This window comes from Triturus cristatus, chromosome 7 (genome assembly GCF_964204655.1).
Source record: "Triturus cristatus chromosome 7, aTriCri1.1, whole genome shotgun sequence".
NCBI lineage: Eukaryota > Metazoa > Chordata > Amphibia > Caudata > Salamandridae > Triturus > Triturus cristatus.
This window is the reverse complement of record NC_140590.1, coordinates 1,833,856,680-1,833,871,690: the sequence shown is the minus strand read 5'-3', so window position 1 is coordinate 1,833,871,690 and position 15,011 is coordinate 1,833,856,680. Positions and strand designations below refer to the sequence as shown.

General features: G+C 44.6%; 1 gene segment (V, D, J or C); it reads right to left on the bottom strand.

The window, feature by feature from the left end:
• Window positions 1–9,159: 9,159 nt before the first annotated feature.
• LOC146813346 (immunoglobulin heavy constant mu-like) overlaps window positions 9,160–15,011 on the bottom strand; it is a 163,879-nt gene continuing 158,027 nt past the window's right edge. The window contains 2 exon segments of the C gene segment in view: window positions 9,160–9,517; window positions 12,280–12,386. Coding sequence covers window positions 9,491–9,517; window positions 12,280–12,386 — 134 coding nt within the window.

Here is a 15,011-nt window from a genome sequence, read left to right as displayed (position 1 = left end):
CCCACCACCACCACACCCAGGACCGCCACCCCCCGGACCCCCTCCAATCCTCCACAGAACACCACAGAGGCAGCACAGACATAGACAGCGGACCTTCTGGAAATGCACCAGCCTCACAGACCCAACATCAGACAATGTCAATGCCCACTACAGGCACAAAAGGACAACCATCCTTGCATCCTGATCATCATTGCCCACAAGATGACGGTACCAACACAGCGGACAACCAGCATCCCTCTGCAGACAAAGCTGCTAGCTGTGTTGGACACTGGGACCTCCCAAACAAACAACTGCCAGAGTCGGAGGATTCTCACAGCCGCCCTATCCAAGTTCCTCACACCTGTCCTGGATGCCACCATTAGCTAGGTACCCCAGTACCTATACGTCCCCCACAATGCGCTGGAACAGCTGGAGACCAAGCAAGGACCATATGCCATATCTGGATTCCCGCATGTGTTGTGGGCAATCGACTGCACACATGTCCTACTTGTGCCCCATGCCGACACTGCTTTTCCCACATGACGCATGGGAATTGCAGGCCTGTCACTGGTTATCGCTGATTTTTGTATCGCGGTTGGCCTCATCGCAACTGTATTTGCGTTCGTGTTTCGTATTTTTGCGGCATCGCGTTGAATTTAATGCAAACATTTGACGCGTTATCGTTGGACTATCGCATGGTGCCGCCAGGTTGAGAATACTACGTTAACACGGCGTTGTTTTCCCGTGATAGACTGCGTTATGCAAAGTTGCGTTAAACTAAATTTGCGGTGGTTATCACACGTTCTTGAGAATATTCCCTGTAGAGCCTGCTTGCGAAGAGATATGCGGAAGGAGAGTTGTATGCACTGTGCAGATTGTCCTCCTAAACCTGGGCTGTGTGGGAGCAACCGTGAGTCTAATAGTGTACTGTCTAGTCTGTATGGTTTTATATAGTTGTTGTTCAGTTTCACGGTTGGCATTAGAATGATGTCTTTAGTTACTGCTGTTGTTTTTGTAGTTATAGTTTTGTATCTAGTTGAAATTTGCTTGTGTTTTAGTTCTTGTTAAAAAAAAAAATTAATGACTGTGTGTGTGGACTGGCGCTTGGCTGGCGGTGTCGGTGGACTGGCGCTTGGCTGGCAGTGTGCATAGACTGGCGCTTGGCTGTGGTGTGCATGGACTGGCGCTTGGCTGGCGGTGTGTGTGGGCTGGCGCTTGGCTGGCGGTGTGTGTGGACTGACGCTTGGCTATCGGTGTGTGTGGACTGGTGCATGGCTGGCAGTTTGCGTGGACTGGCACTTGGCTGGTGGTGTGTGTGGACTGGTGCTTGGCTGGTGGTGTGCGTGAGATGGTGCTTGGCTGGTGGTGTGTGTGGGCTGGTGCTTGGCTGGCGGTGTGCGTGGCTGGCAGTGTGGGTGGGCTGGTGCTTGGCTGGCAGTGTGCGTAGACTGGCATTTGGCTGGCATTGTGTGAGTAGTGACTTGCTGCTTGTCATTACACTCTCATACGCCACTGCAGACACTATGGGCCTCATGTACGTAGCCGAATACCGGTCGGTAATGGCCGATTTTCGGTAATTATACCGTTACCGACCGGTATTTAGGCTTTTGACATGTAGGGGGCTCATTTCTGTATTCGGTAATTTACCGAATCGGTAAAATTACCGAATCGGTAATTTTACCGATTCGGTAAATTCCGAATACAGAAATGAGATGTAGGGGGAGTGTGTGGGTGTTGTCTGGAGTCGGTATTTACCACCAACTACTAGTTGGTGGTAAATAAAGAATGGATGTGTAAAAGCATTTTATAGCGCTTAGACGTGTGCAATGTGGCTGACATACATGCCCTTAGGGCATGTGTGCGCCACATGTGCACACATGGCCGAATCAGGGGTGCAACAGGGTGTCAATGTGACACCCTGCCACCCTTGCATGTGCTCCCCCATTACCGAATCGGTAAATACCGAATCGGTAATTACCGAATTTTTCCGAATCGGTAATATTTACCGACTCATTACCTACATTGCATTTACCACTTCATAAATACCGAATCGGTATGATTCGGTATTTATGAAGTGGTAAATGCAAGCCCACCTACATAAGGCCCTTAGTCAACCACCAGCCGGTGTGATTGCTGTGTCAGTCATGTGGGCGTATGAAAGTGATGGACCCTTGAATGGCACTGTCTGTTGATGTGAATGTTGTAATGTGCTGGGCCCACGGCTGGCAGTGTGAATAGTCTTGTGTGTCATGTATGAAAGGTGTGTGAATGGCCTGTAAAGACATTGGTGACTTGCCGTGGCTTTGCAGCTCACAAGCTGTAAGTCATTGATTCAGATTTTTAACCTTTTAAATATTAACAGTGCATTTAGATTTTGTGAAATCTCTTGTTAATAGAATTTTATGATCTGAACCTTCACTCACCCTCATGCCAAATCCAACCAGTATGTGTGAGTACCTAAAGAATTGTTCATTTTCAAGTAATATTTGCTTTTCTTTCTCTCTCTGCCAGGGTGTACATTATCTCTACATTGTCTGTGAATGTGAGTGCTGTAATGTGCCGGGGGCCGCAGCTGGTGGTGCGAAAGTGTGTGTCAAGTATGAAAGGTGTGTGAATGGCCTGTAAAGAGGTTGTTGCCTTGTCGTGGCTTTACAGCTCACGAGCTGTGAGTCATTGGTTCAGGTGTTTAACCTTTTAATTATTAACAGTGCATTTCCTTTTTGTGAAATCTCTTGTTAATAAAATATAAATTTTTAACCTTTCACTCACCCTCGTGCCAGACCGAACCAGTATGTGTGTGTACTTGAGGAAAGGATGGTTAGACGGTCATATTTGTCTCATCTGTCTTTCTGTGCTAAGGTTTAGTCTGTCTCTAGGGAAAATTTACCAACTCTAGATATTTCCGTGAAGTAAAAAAAATAAATTGGGGCGTGCCTCTCATGGATTCCAACAAGTTTTTTTACTCATAATGCCATGCAAACCTCAAAATGTAACTATAGTCACGCATGTTCCTTGCATTACTGTGGCATAATATTCTGGTGTCAGAAAAACCACAATTTTCCTACCATCCAGCATTCCCCCCAGGTCTTCCGATAAAAATGGTACCTCCCTCACGTGGGTGGGTCAAGTACCCGTAACAGGCAAGGGCCCAAAACCTATTAGGCGACATCAAAATTACCTATGACTAAACAACCTGTTTTGCAAGGGGGTCCTCTGGGTTTTTGGTCCTGGGCTCGGTGGCCATCTGAGGAAACTACCAAACCCACACATTTCTGAAAACTAGACACCCAGGAGAGTCCAGCAAGGTATGGCTTGTGTCGACCTCCCAACGTTTTCCTACCCAGAATCCCCTGCAAACATCACATTTAGCTGAAAAAATCACTTTTTTTCCCAAATTTCTGTGTGGGAAAGTTCTCGAATCTGCATGGATCACCAAATTTCTTGCCACCCAGCGTTCCCCCAGGTCTCCCGATAAAAATGGTACCTCAATCGCGTGGGTGGGTCAAGTGCCCGCGAAAGGCAAAGGCCCAAAACCTATTGAGGCGACATCAAAATTACCCATCACAAAACAACCTGGTTTTGCAAGGGGGGGGTCCCCGGGGGTTTGGCCCTGGGCTTGGCGGGCATCTTGGGAAACTACCAAACCCACAAATTTCTGAAAACTAGACACCCGGGGGAGTCCAAGAAGGTATGTTTTGCATAGATCCCTCAACGTTTCCCTACCCAGAATGCCCTGAAAACCTCACATTTTTTTGAAAAAATAATATTTTTCACACATTTCTGTGTGGGAAAGTTGTAGGATCACTGGGCAGATACAAATTTCCTACCACCCAGCGTTCACTAGGTCACCTGACTAAAATGGTACCTCACTTGTGTGGGTAGGCATAGTGGCTGCAACAGGAAATGGCCCAAATTGTACTGTGGAGACTTCAAAATGACCTGTTACAAAACTACCTGATTTTGGGGTGGGCACCTGGTTTTTTGGCCCCGAGCTCGCGGCCATCTACGGAAACCTACAAAACCCACACATTTCTGAAAACTAGACACCCTGGGGGGTCCAATGAGGTATGGGTATCGTGGATACCCCAACGTTTCCCTACCAAGAAACCCCTGCAAACCTCAAATTTAGCTGAAAAAACCCACATTTTCCACATATTTGTGCATGGAATCACCGTGCTGGCACAAATGTCCTACCCCACAGCATTCCCCTCAGTCTCCCGAGTAAAATGAGACCTCACCTGTGTGGGTGTGAAAAGCAGAATTGGCTAAAAACTTATTTTTTTTTTAAAAAATGTAGCGCTTAGAATTCTCGGTGCTATACCCTTAATCCATATGTTTTGGGCTCTTCCCAGTCACAGGCCTTTGGCCCACCCACATAAGTGAGGTATTATTTTACTCAGGAGAACAAGGGGAACGCCGGGTGGTAGGAGATTTGTGCCGGCATGGTGATCCCACCTAAAAATGTAAGGAAAAAGTGATTTTTTCAGCTAAATTTGAAGTTTGCAGGAGATTCTGGGTAGGGAAACATTGGGGGATATACGCAAGCCATACCTCATTGGACTCCCCAGGGTGTCTAGTTTTCAGAAAGGTGTAGGTCTGGTAGGTATCCCTAGATGGCCGCCAAGCCGGGGCTAAGAACCCAGGGGCCCCCTTGCAAAGCCAGGTTGTTTTGTGATGATGTCGCCTCAATAGGTTTTGGGCCCTTACCTGTCGCGGGTACTTGACCCACCCATGCGAGTGAGGTACCATTTTTATCAGGAGACCGGGGGGAACGCTGGATGGTAGGACATTTATGGATCCATGCAGATTCCAGAACTTTCCACCACAGAAATGTGAGGAAAATTTGTTTTTCTTTTTACAAAGTTTGAGGTTTGCAAGGGATTCTGGGTAACAGAACCTGGTGAGAGCCAGTCAAGTCACCCCCTCCTGGATTCCCATAGGTGTCTAGTTTAAAAAAATGTATAGGTTTGCTAGAATTTCCTAGGTGCCGGCAGAGCTAGGGTTCAAAATCTACAGCTAGCCATTTTGAAAAAAAGGGTCAGTTTTCACTGTGAAAATGTGGTGTGTCCACGTTGCGTTTTGGGCAGTTTCCTGTCACGACCACTAGACCTACCCACACAAGTGAGGTACCATTTTTCTCGAAGACTTTGGGGAATGCAGGGTGTGTGGAACTTTGTGGATCCACGCAGATTCCAGAACTTTCCACCACAGAAATGTGAGGGATTTTTTTTTTTTTTTTTTACAAAGTTTGAGGTTTGCAAGAGATTCTGGGTAAAATAACCTGGTGAGAGCCAGTCAAGTGACCCCATCATGGATTTCCCTATGTGTCTAGTTTACAAAAATGTATACGTTTGCTCGGTTTCCCTAGGTGCCGGCAGAGCTAGGGTTCAAAATCTATAGCTTATCACTTTGCAAAAAAAGGGTCAGTTATCACTGTGAAAATGTGGTGTGTTCACTTTGCGTTTTGGGCCGTTTCCTGTTGTAGCCACTAGGCCTACCCACACAAGTGAGGTACAATTTTTCTCAGAATAATATGGGAAATGCAGGGTGTGTAGAATTTTGTTGATCCACGCAGATTCCAAAATTTTCCACCACAGAAAAGTAAGGAAAATGTGTATTTTTTACAAAGTTTGAGGTTTGTAAGGGATTCTGCTTAACAGAACCTGGTCAGAGCCAGTCAAGTCACCCCCTGCTGGATTCCCATAGGTGTCTAGTTTAAAAAATGTATAGGTTTGCTAGAATTTCCTAGGTGCCGGCAGAGCTAGGGTTCAAAATCTACAGCTAGCCACTTTGCAAAAAAAGGGTTAATTTTCACTGTGAAAATTTTGTATGTCCACATTGCGTTTTGGGACGTTTCCTGTCACCGCCACTAGGGCTACCCACACAAGTGAGGTACGATTGTTTTCGGACAATTTTGGGAAATGCGGGGTGGGTAGAATGTTTGGATCCATGCAGATTCACAAACTTTCCACCACAGAAATGTGAGTAAAATGTGTTTTTCTTTTACAAAATTTGAGGTTTGCAAGGGATTCTGGGTAACAGAACCTGCTGAGAGCCAGTCAAGTCCCCCCATCCTGGATTTCCCTAGGTGTCTAGTTTTCAAAAATGTATAGGTTGGTAGGTTTCCCTAGGTGCCGGCAGAGCTAGGGTTAAAATCTACAGCTAGGCACCTCACAGAAAAAAAGGGTTAGTTTTCACTGTGAAAATGTGGTGTGTCCACGTTGCATTTTGGGCCATTTCCTGTCACGTGCACTAGGCCTACCCACACAAGTTAGGTACCATTTTTATTGGGAGACTTAAGGTAACAAAGAATTGTAGAGCAACTGATATTACCTTTTGACTTTCAATGCATTTCTGCCTTCCAAATGAAAGACAATGCGTAAACAAGAAGTCACTTTGAAAAATGTTCTATAATTCTCAGACTATTATGGGTACTCACAATTTCGGAAATGTGCAAATACCTACTGTTTCTAAACTCTATATTTTGTTCCAATTTCAGAAATACATAGGTGTCTTTCATCCCGATTTTTCACTGTATATATTTTCCCAAATGAATTGTTATATACCCAGTACATAACAAAAAAGGTTTGCAAGACGCTGCTCAGTGTTTGGCTCTGGGTTCGTCGGGTTCTGGGTGAACCTAGAAGTCCTATATATCACAACAACCAGAAAGGTCCAGCGGCTGTAATGTTATCTTGCTTTCAAACATTTCTCAGAATTAGTAGAAATTACAAACAAAAACGTTGGCACAAATGGCTGTTTTTTTCAATGCATTTTCAATTTTTCCTATTTTCAACTATTAATTACTATAAAGAAACCTTGAAGGATCTACACAAATGACCCCTTGTTGAATTTAGTATTTTATCTACTTTTCTAAAATGTAGAGCTCTCCAGGATCCATTATGGCTTTCATACCCATGCCTACCATTAACTGGAAGAAGGTTGAAAGCACACAAAATAGCAAAAACAGGCTATGTCCCAGTTAAATGCCAAAACTGTGTAAAGAATGTTGGTTTTCTGACAAACGTGTGTCATTCCCTAAAAGCTGGTAAAATGGTGACCTCAGCCACATAAACCCTTTGTTAATACCATTTGCAGGGAAAAAAAACAGACGCTTTCATTTGCAGCACGTTTTCCCATTTTTCCCCCCATAAACAAATTGTAGCTGTATTTTGGATAATTCCTGGGTTCCCTCCAGGGGAATCGACAAACCCTGGGTACCTTTAGAATCCCCATGATGTTGGAAGAAAACAACGCAAATTTGACGTGGATACCTTATGTGGTCAAAAGGTTATAGGGGCCCAAGCACAAACTACCCTAAATAGCCCAAAAAAGGCTTAGCACAGGTGGGAAAAGACCTAGCAGCGAAGGGGTTAATGGTCAGTCAATAATTTTACTGACCTATTCTTCTTTAATAGTAAAGTCAGAATTTAAGTCACAACACCGAAAATGGCATTTTTAACAAGTTGGCATTTTCTTGTCCTAATGATGTGGTTCCTGCAGCCTGTTCCTGGGTCACTTGATTAGGTATCCCTGTCAGGTGGTCTTTGTGTATTCCTCCTAGACAGTGAGACAAAGGTGTTGGCAGGATGGGCCATCTCTGTCAAGATGAGGGGGCGGAGCTGTCACCTACCACACCTGCACTTCAAATGCATTGGAACAGCTCACACTCAAACAACCTCACACTAGCCTATTGCGCCCCCAGATAGACTGGGACCATGGAAGGGAGGCAGGAAATTCCAGACAACTCTGTAGGGAGAAACTATGGAAGTTTCTCCCACTTCAAAGTGGGCACAAAATGACCCACAGGCTGACTCTTCAGATAACTTGTGGACCTGTGAAAGACTCAGACAAAGGTCTGCTCTGCTGCTCTGACTGCAAGAGGGGCTGCTTTGCTTCCCTACTACCTGAGGAAGAAACACTGGACCTGCAAATTGAACCCAGGACCAAAAGAGTGACTCCAAGGGTTAGTTGACTGGCCTCCTATTTGGAGCTTTAGGGACACTACATACTCCAACATCCTTTAACTCTGCACCCACACTCTGCCTGAACGGCTGTGGTCCCCATGAGAACTGATGCAACACAATGCAACCTGATGCAGCCCTTTCAGCTCCTCATCAGAACCGGTGCAATGCAACTCAACTTGACGCAAACATCGCATAGCAGCCCTCCCAGGTCCTCATCGGAACCGGCGCAATGCGACTCAACTTGACGCAAACATCACATAGCAGCCCTCCCAGGTCCTCATCGGAACCGGCGCAATGCGACTCAACTTGACGCAAACATCGCATAGCAGCCCTCCCAGGTCCTCATCGGAACCGGCGCAATGCAACTCAACGTGACGCAAACATCGCATAGCAGCCCTCCCAGGCCCTCATCGGAACCGGCGCAATGCGACTAAACTTGACGCAAACATCGCATAGCAGCCCTCCCAGGTCCTCATCGGAACCGGCACAATGCGACTCAACTTGACATCTCATAGCAGCCCTCCCAGGTCCTTGACGCAGACCTTGCATCGGAGCCCCAGCAGCTACTCATTGGAACAGACGCAGTGTAACGCAACTCAAAACAAGACCCCCATGTCACACATCAAAACCAATAATTCATGATGCATCTCACTGCAGTACCCCACAATACTTCTCGAAACTGCTGCTGTGTGGCACAACGTCCTACATCAAGGATAAAATCTCAGCAGGCCAAACCTGATCCCTCTATCCGGCTCACACTCCATAGCTGTCGGCCTGAACTTGTGACTTTGTCCCACTCCAGCATGACTAGATACCGCAGTCGGTGCTTTCTGCTTTTGAGTACTATTTGTTACCTAAACATTTAAAATTGCATATCTCCGGTTCCAATAATTGGATTTTTGTTGTTTTCATGTCAAAATATGTATTAAATTTTACTCTATTTATCTCGATTGGTGTGGGATTTCTTTTGTGTTTTCACTTTATTATTGTTTTTGTACTGCATCAATCCTATACACATTGCCTCTCAATTTAGCCAGTCTGGCTGCTTTTGTGTCAAACTGCTGGAGGGTTAAGCACAGGTTAAATTAGTGACTTATTGCGGTGCACCATGACAAGGGTTGTGGCTGCTTCTTGATTAAGGTTTAAACCCCCTCAACCCACAAAGCAATTTCTCACAACAGTCTCTGCTTAAAAAACAGCAGCAAGCTTATTCAGTAAATGCAATTTTTAATAATGCTGCAATAATATTCATGGATCAGTTGCATGCCTTATTTACAATCACAACAAATAAATCTTTGTCCAGTTAATTTCCAGCTGAGCCATTGTGTTGTGCATAGATGTGGTAGACAGCTAGCATAATGATCCTGGCATTAACACAGATATAGAGTGACTACTAAAAGCAGTGCAACCATCAAGATTGTGATCATGCCACCTTCCATATGTGAATGTCCGCTTGCGACTGTCCACATGGGATCCTCCAGCTCTGACCATCTGGAGGACGTGCAGAACTGGTTGGACTTCAGTCCAGTGGCTCAAATAGATTTTCAGGAAAAGATCTTCTCATTGGAAGGCTAAAATAAATAGAAGATTTAAAAAATAATATGTAATGGATACAAGTAATATTGTTCAGGTTTACATACCACACACACTAAACACTATTTATAATAAAGGGTGGCAGATTTATTTTACATATATTTTCAAAAACATCTTACTGGGGCAAAAGAAAGATGAGACAATGTGGAATGCATTGGTTGGTGCTGGTATTGTTTGTTTGTGTGTGCACACACTATGTGTGTCTATTTGACTGTGTGTGCACATGTATTGTATGTCTTTTTCAGTGTGCGTGTGTGTGTGTGTGCATGCTGTATGTGTCTAGTTGAGAGAGAGAGACACTGTGTGTGTATGTGTGTGTTATGTGTGAAATGCATGTTCACCCCACACTATAGGAATGTATAAGATCCTGATAGTGTTGATACACTCAGAAAGAAATGCACACATGCTGTTTAAGAACTGTGTATGCATCAGAGATAAGTCACCTTAATTTTGGTAAGCACTAGGTATTATTTTAAGTATCATTTTCAACTATTTTATGGATAAACCGTGGGAATGTTTGTATATATGTGTGCACACATGTGAGTGCATTTGTGTGTAAGTATGTCCTGTTATAGAAATTATTTAATTATTGTTCAGGCTACACTATTCGGGTTTGGCATCATATGCCTCGTGATGTTTACCTCTGCATTCTGGATATGGTTTGTAAGAACACGTTTGCCAGCAGCTTCAGATACCACATCTGATGGTCCCTTAAACCAATATCCATCATTAGACCATTGGAATGTGGAGGTCTCCATTGAAGACAATGAAGTGGCTCTGGGCTTGGTATAAGCCTTGTGCTTCAACATTCCAATGTTTGTCTTTCTATTTGTTCCTTTTTAATTTATAACTTTTTACCCTTAGTAGGTAGAATGTTCTAATAGCCTCATACCCCTTCTGCCTTAGGCTATACTGCTTGTTAAAGGCCCTCTCCCTCGTTATAAGCCCTCACCCCTAGCATGGCCCTATAAGTTGGGTCCTGGGCCTTTACCAACCAGTATAGACCTCGGCAGCAAGCAAGAAAGCTAAGGGACATTTGGTATCTGGTCACAGTGAGATAGAGAAAAGTAGGGCTCGAATCCCTTTCCAGTGTTGGTACAAATTGACAACTAGACCAGTGTGTAGTAAGGCGATTGGCTATTTGAAGTTGAAGCTTAGAAAAGGACCATTTGGGAACGAATCACGATAAATTAATGGAAGCAAACAACAGAGAGGAGAGAGGTTTGAACACAAAAGGATGTGACAAGAGAGATGATTGGATAGAAATGAAGGTTGCAGGAGAAGGGAGTGCACATCAAGAACACACTAGAGGGAAGCACGGAGGGCGCCTATTACCTGCAGACAATAATGACAACTCGGGATAGAGAGGTGAGAAGAAACTTACACTGAAGTCGAGCAAACATTCCTGATTCACAAATGGCCACATTTAGAATTGAACTTGTGAACAGGTGCTCAGTAATCGCTCTTCACCCAGTTCTGAGCTCAGGAGTCAAAAATCCTCTCTGCAATCTGGGACAATCTCTCCTGCTATATTTTTATACCTTTAGTCTTCTCGGCTTCGCATGCATATGTCTGACGCGTCCTCTTGCTCTCTTTTTGCTGGACTCTGATTTGTCGTCTCCTACTTCTTCATTGGCTGATGGCAAACCCCATTCCGTGGCCACAAACAAACACCCCTTTGCTCCTCTTTGTTTCAAGTTTCTCACTTCCATCTTTTTTTGTCCCTATTGCCCCACTTTGCTCATTCGATATGTCCTGTCCTGTCCCATGTTCTCCCTTTCTACTTTTGGGGTCCCCTTTCCACATGCCTTGCACTCCCTGTCACCACATATTTGATCTTATTTGGCCCTTCTCTTTCTTGCAAGCAGTGCTTAAATTGAGCTAGTGTTTCCTGGGGCTGGAGCCGGCACTTAATTATCAAGACCAGCACTTATGACATTCAGTCACACAGTGGCGCTGTCTGTCTAATTTAGAAATGAGCAGAACAGTTCTTTATCAGTTTAATAAAGAAAAATGACTAATACCTATCACCCAAGCCATTCTTATTGTGTTGGGCGCCTAGAACATTCACACTTGTAGAAGTGTCTTGGTCAGTAGTTATGTTGGTACCATTCTTGGCAGCGCTGGCAGGGGCAATGGGTGGAGCAAGCTGCAGGGGCCTCATGACGAGGGCTCTGGCACTTTTGTTGTGCAAATCAAGCACTGCTTGTAAGCTTTCCTCACCTCTCTCCATCCGAGTGGAGTCTTCATTTCCGACTCACTTTGTCATCCTAGTGTGTCAGTGTTACAAGGAAGTAAGAACCAGCATCTTAGGAAGACACTGGACACAAGGGCATTCAAGAAGGATGGTCACCTGGGACCACAGTGGAACCTGCAGACAGTGACAAGTGCATCACATTCCACGACAACAGTGACTGAGGACCGTGCATCGCTTAACTAAATATACTCAAAGAGGCTGGAGAAAGTCACAGGAACACTGCAGACACCCCAAGGAGACATTTGTGCTGATGACCAACAACCAAAGAGGAGCAGGCGGTGGCCTGGAAGCTCATTCAGATTGAAAGAGAAGACACAATCTCAAGACAAAGACAAGAACTGTCTGATAGATCCCATCTGGGGATCCTCAATCTAGACTTTCAAAGACCACAGCCGCAAGGGCCATTGGAAACTGTGGACAATGCACCATGGAAAAAGAGGATGATATACATAATGTGAGGAACTGTGAGGGAAACATTCTCACCTTCATCTTCATCACACACAGTGTCACAAAGAGTCCATAGGAAGCAGTCTTGGCAATCAGCAGCAGGTAAGTAAACTTGGCGGTGTTTGCACTGCGTCCATAGGAGGCTGAAATATAAAACCTTTGTTAGAAAATACTTAATCCAGACAAAAGGTTGTCCATGGTTTTCTGATTTTGTCACACGCCTACTTCATGCGCCTCTACATATAGTAGTGTACTTCTATTTGGGATGTACCAACTACTATCATTATATTGTATGTGGCCTCAAAATGTATTAACTTGTAAAGGTGCCCAGTTAATTCCCTTCTGTTATTTACTCCTGTTGGGTTTCACGTATTGGTCCTGCAGCTTTATGACTAATTGTATGCAACAGTCACTCAACCCACTGCGTTACACCATCTTTCGCATTGGAGCATTGACTTTGCTTCAGTGGCCTGAGTGTGATAGGTCAACTCATAGTGTTTAAACTCATGGAGTACATTTTAGATGCCATCAATTTCGCAGACTACTTATACGTTGAGTTACTTATTTCATTGAGTTCACTTTTAATGAATTAAGTGATGGACTCATGAGCTGAAGAAGGTGGGATAAAGCAAGATGGAGTGAGTAGAAGAAGGTGGGATAAAGCACGATGGAGTGAGTAGAAGAAATTAGGATAAAGCAAGATGGAATGAGTATACGAAGTGGGATAAAGCAAGATGGAGTGAGTAGAAGAAGGGGGGATAAAGCAAGATGGATTGAGAAGAGGAAGGCGGGATAAAGCAAGATGTATTGAGTAGAAGAAGGTGGGATAAAGCAAGATGGAATGAGTAGAAGAAGATGGGATAAAGCAGGATGTGTGAGCAGAAGAAGATGGAATAAAGCAGGATGGTGTGAGTAAATGTAAATGTAAATGTTGTATACTTGTAAAGCGCACAGCTGCCCCAGCAACGGGGCGTCCCGGCGCTGTATACCGCTGGGGAACCCATCCTGGCTTTCCTTGTGAGATGGTCCCTACTGGGCACCCCCAAGGTGAAGACAAGCATCCCCGGCGCTGAGGGGCCGTAAGTGGAGATTAAGCAAGCTATTGCCCAGAGTTGCTGAGTGGGATCCATGGTTAGAGTGGGCACCGAGGCGAGAATTATCGTGTCCGCTGACCTTGGCCCAAGACCCTGCCGCGTCGGGAATCGAACCCTGGTCCCGGGCCGACCTCTGCTTCCGGGTCTGCCGCCTCTAACCAGTGAGCCACGCCACAACTGAGTAGAAGATGATTGGATAAAGCAGGATGTGTGAGCAGAAGAAAATGGAATAAAGCAGGATGTGTGAGTAGAAGAAGATTGGATAAAGCAGGATTTGTGAGCAGAAGAAGATGGAATAAAGCAGGATGTTAGGAGTAGAAGACGGGATAGAGCAAGATGTTGGAATGAGTAGAAGAAGGTGGCATAAAGCAAGATGAGTGAGTAGAAGAAGGCGGGATAAAGCAAGATGGATTAAGTAGAAGAAGGTGGGATAAAGCAAGATGGATTGAGCAGAAGAAGATGAGATGAAGCAGGATGGTGTGAGTAGAAGAAGATTGGATAAAGCAGGATGTGTGAGCAGAAGAAGATGGAATAAAGCAGGATGGTGTGAGTAGAAGAAGATTGGATAAAGCAGGATGTGTGAGCAGAAGAAGGTGGAATAAAGCAGGATGGTGTGAGTAGAAGATGTTTGGAATAAAGCAGGATGTGTGAGCAGAAGAAGATGGAATAAAGCAGGATGGTGTGAGTAAAAGAAGATTGGATAAAGCAGGATGTGTGAGCAGAAGAAGGTGGGATAAAGCAAGATGGAATGAGTAGAAGAAGATGGGATAAAGCAGGATGTGTGAGCAGAGGAAGATGGAATAAAGCAGGATGGTGTGAGTAGAAGAAGATTGGAAAAAGAAGGATGTGTGAGCAGAAGAAGGTGGAATAAAGCAGGATGGTGTGAGTAGAAGATGATTGGATACATCAGGATGTGTGAGCAGAAGAAGATGGAATAAAGCAGGATGTGTGAGTAGAAGAAGATTGGATAAAGCAGGATTTGTGAGCAGAAGAAGATGGAATAAAGCAGGATTTTAGGAGTAGAAGATGGGATAGAGCAAGATGTTGGAATGAGTAGAAGAAGGTGGCATAAAGCAAGATGAGTGAGTAGAAGACGGCGGGATAAAGCAAGATGGATTGAGTAGAAGAAGGTGGGATAAAGCAAGATGAAGTGAGTAGATGAAGATAGGATGAAGCAGGATGTGTGAGAAGAAGAAGATGGAATAAAGCAGGATGGTGTGAGTAGAAGAAGGTTGGATAACACAGGATGTGTTAGCAGAAGAAGATGGAATACAATAGGCTGGTGTGAATAGAAGAAGATTAGATAAAGCAGGATGTGTGAACAGAAGTAGATGGAATAAAGCAGGATGTTAGGAGTAGAAGATGGGATAGAGCAAGTTGGTGTGAGTAGAAGAAGATGGGATAAAGCAGGATTTGTGAGTAGAAGAAGACGGAATAAAGCAGAATGATGTGAGTAGAAGGTGGGATAAAGCAGAATGTTAGGAGTACAAGAAGACAGAATAAAGCAAGATGGAGTGAGTAGAAGAAGGTAGGATAAAGCTAGTTGGTGTGAGTAGAAGGCAGGATAAAGCTAGATGATGTGAGTTGATGAAGGAGTGATGAGGCAGGATGTTTTGAGCAGAAGGCGGGATAAAGCAGGATGTTGTGAGAGGGACTTCCCCTGTTGGTAGTTTG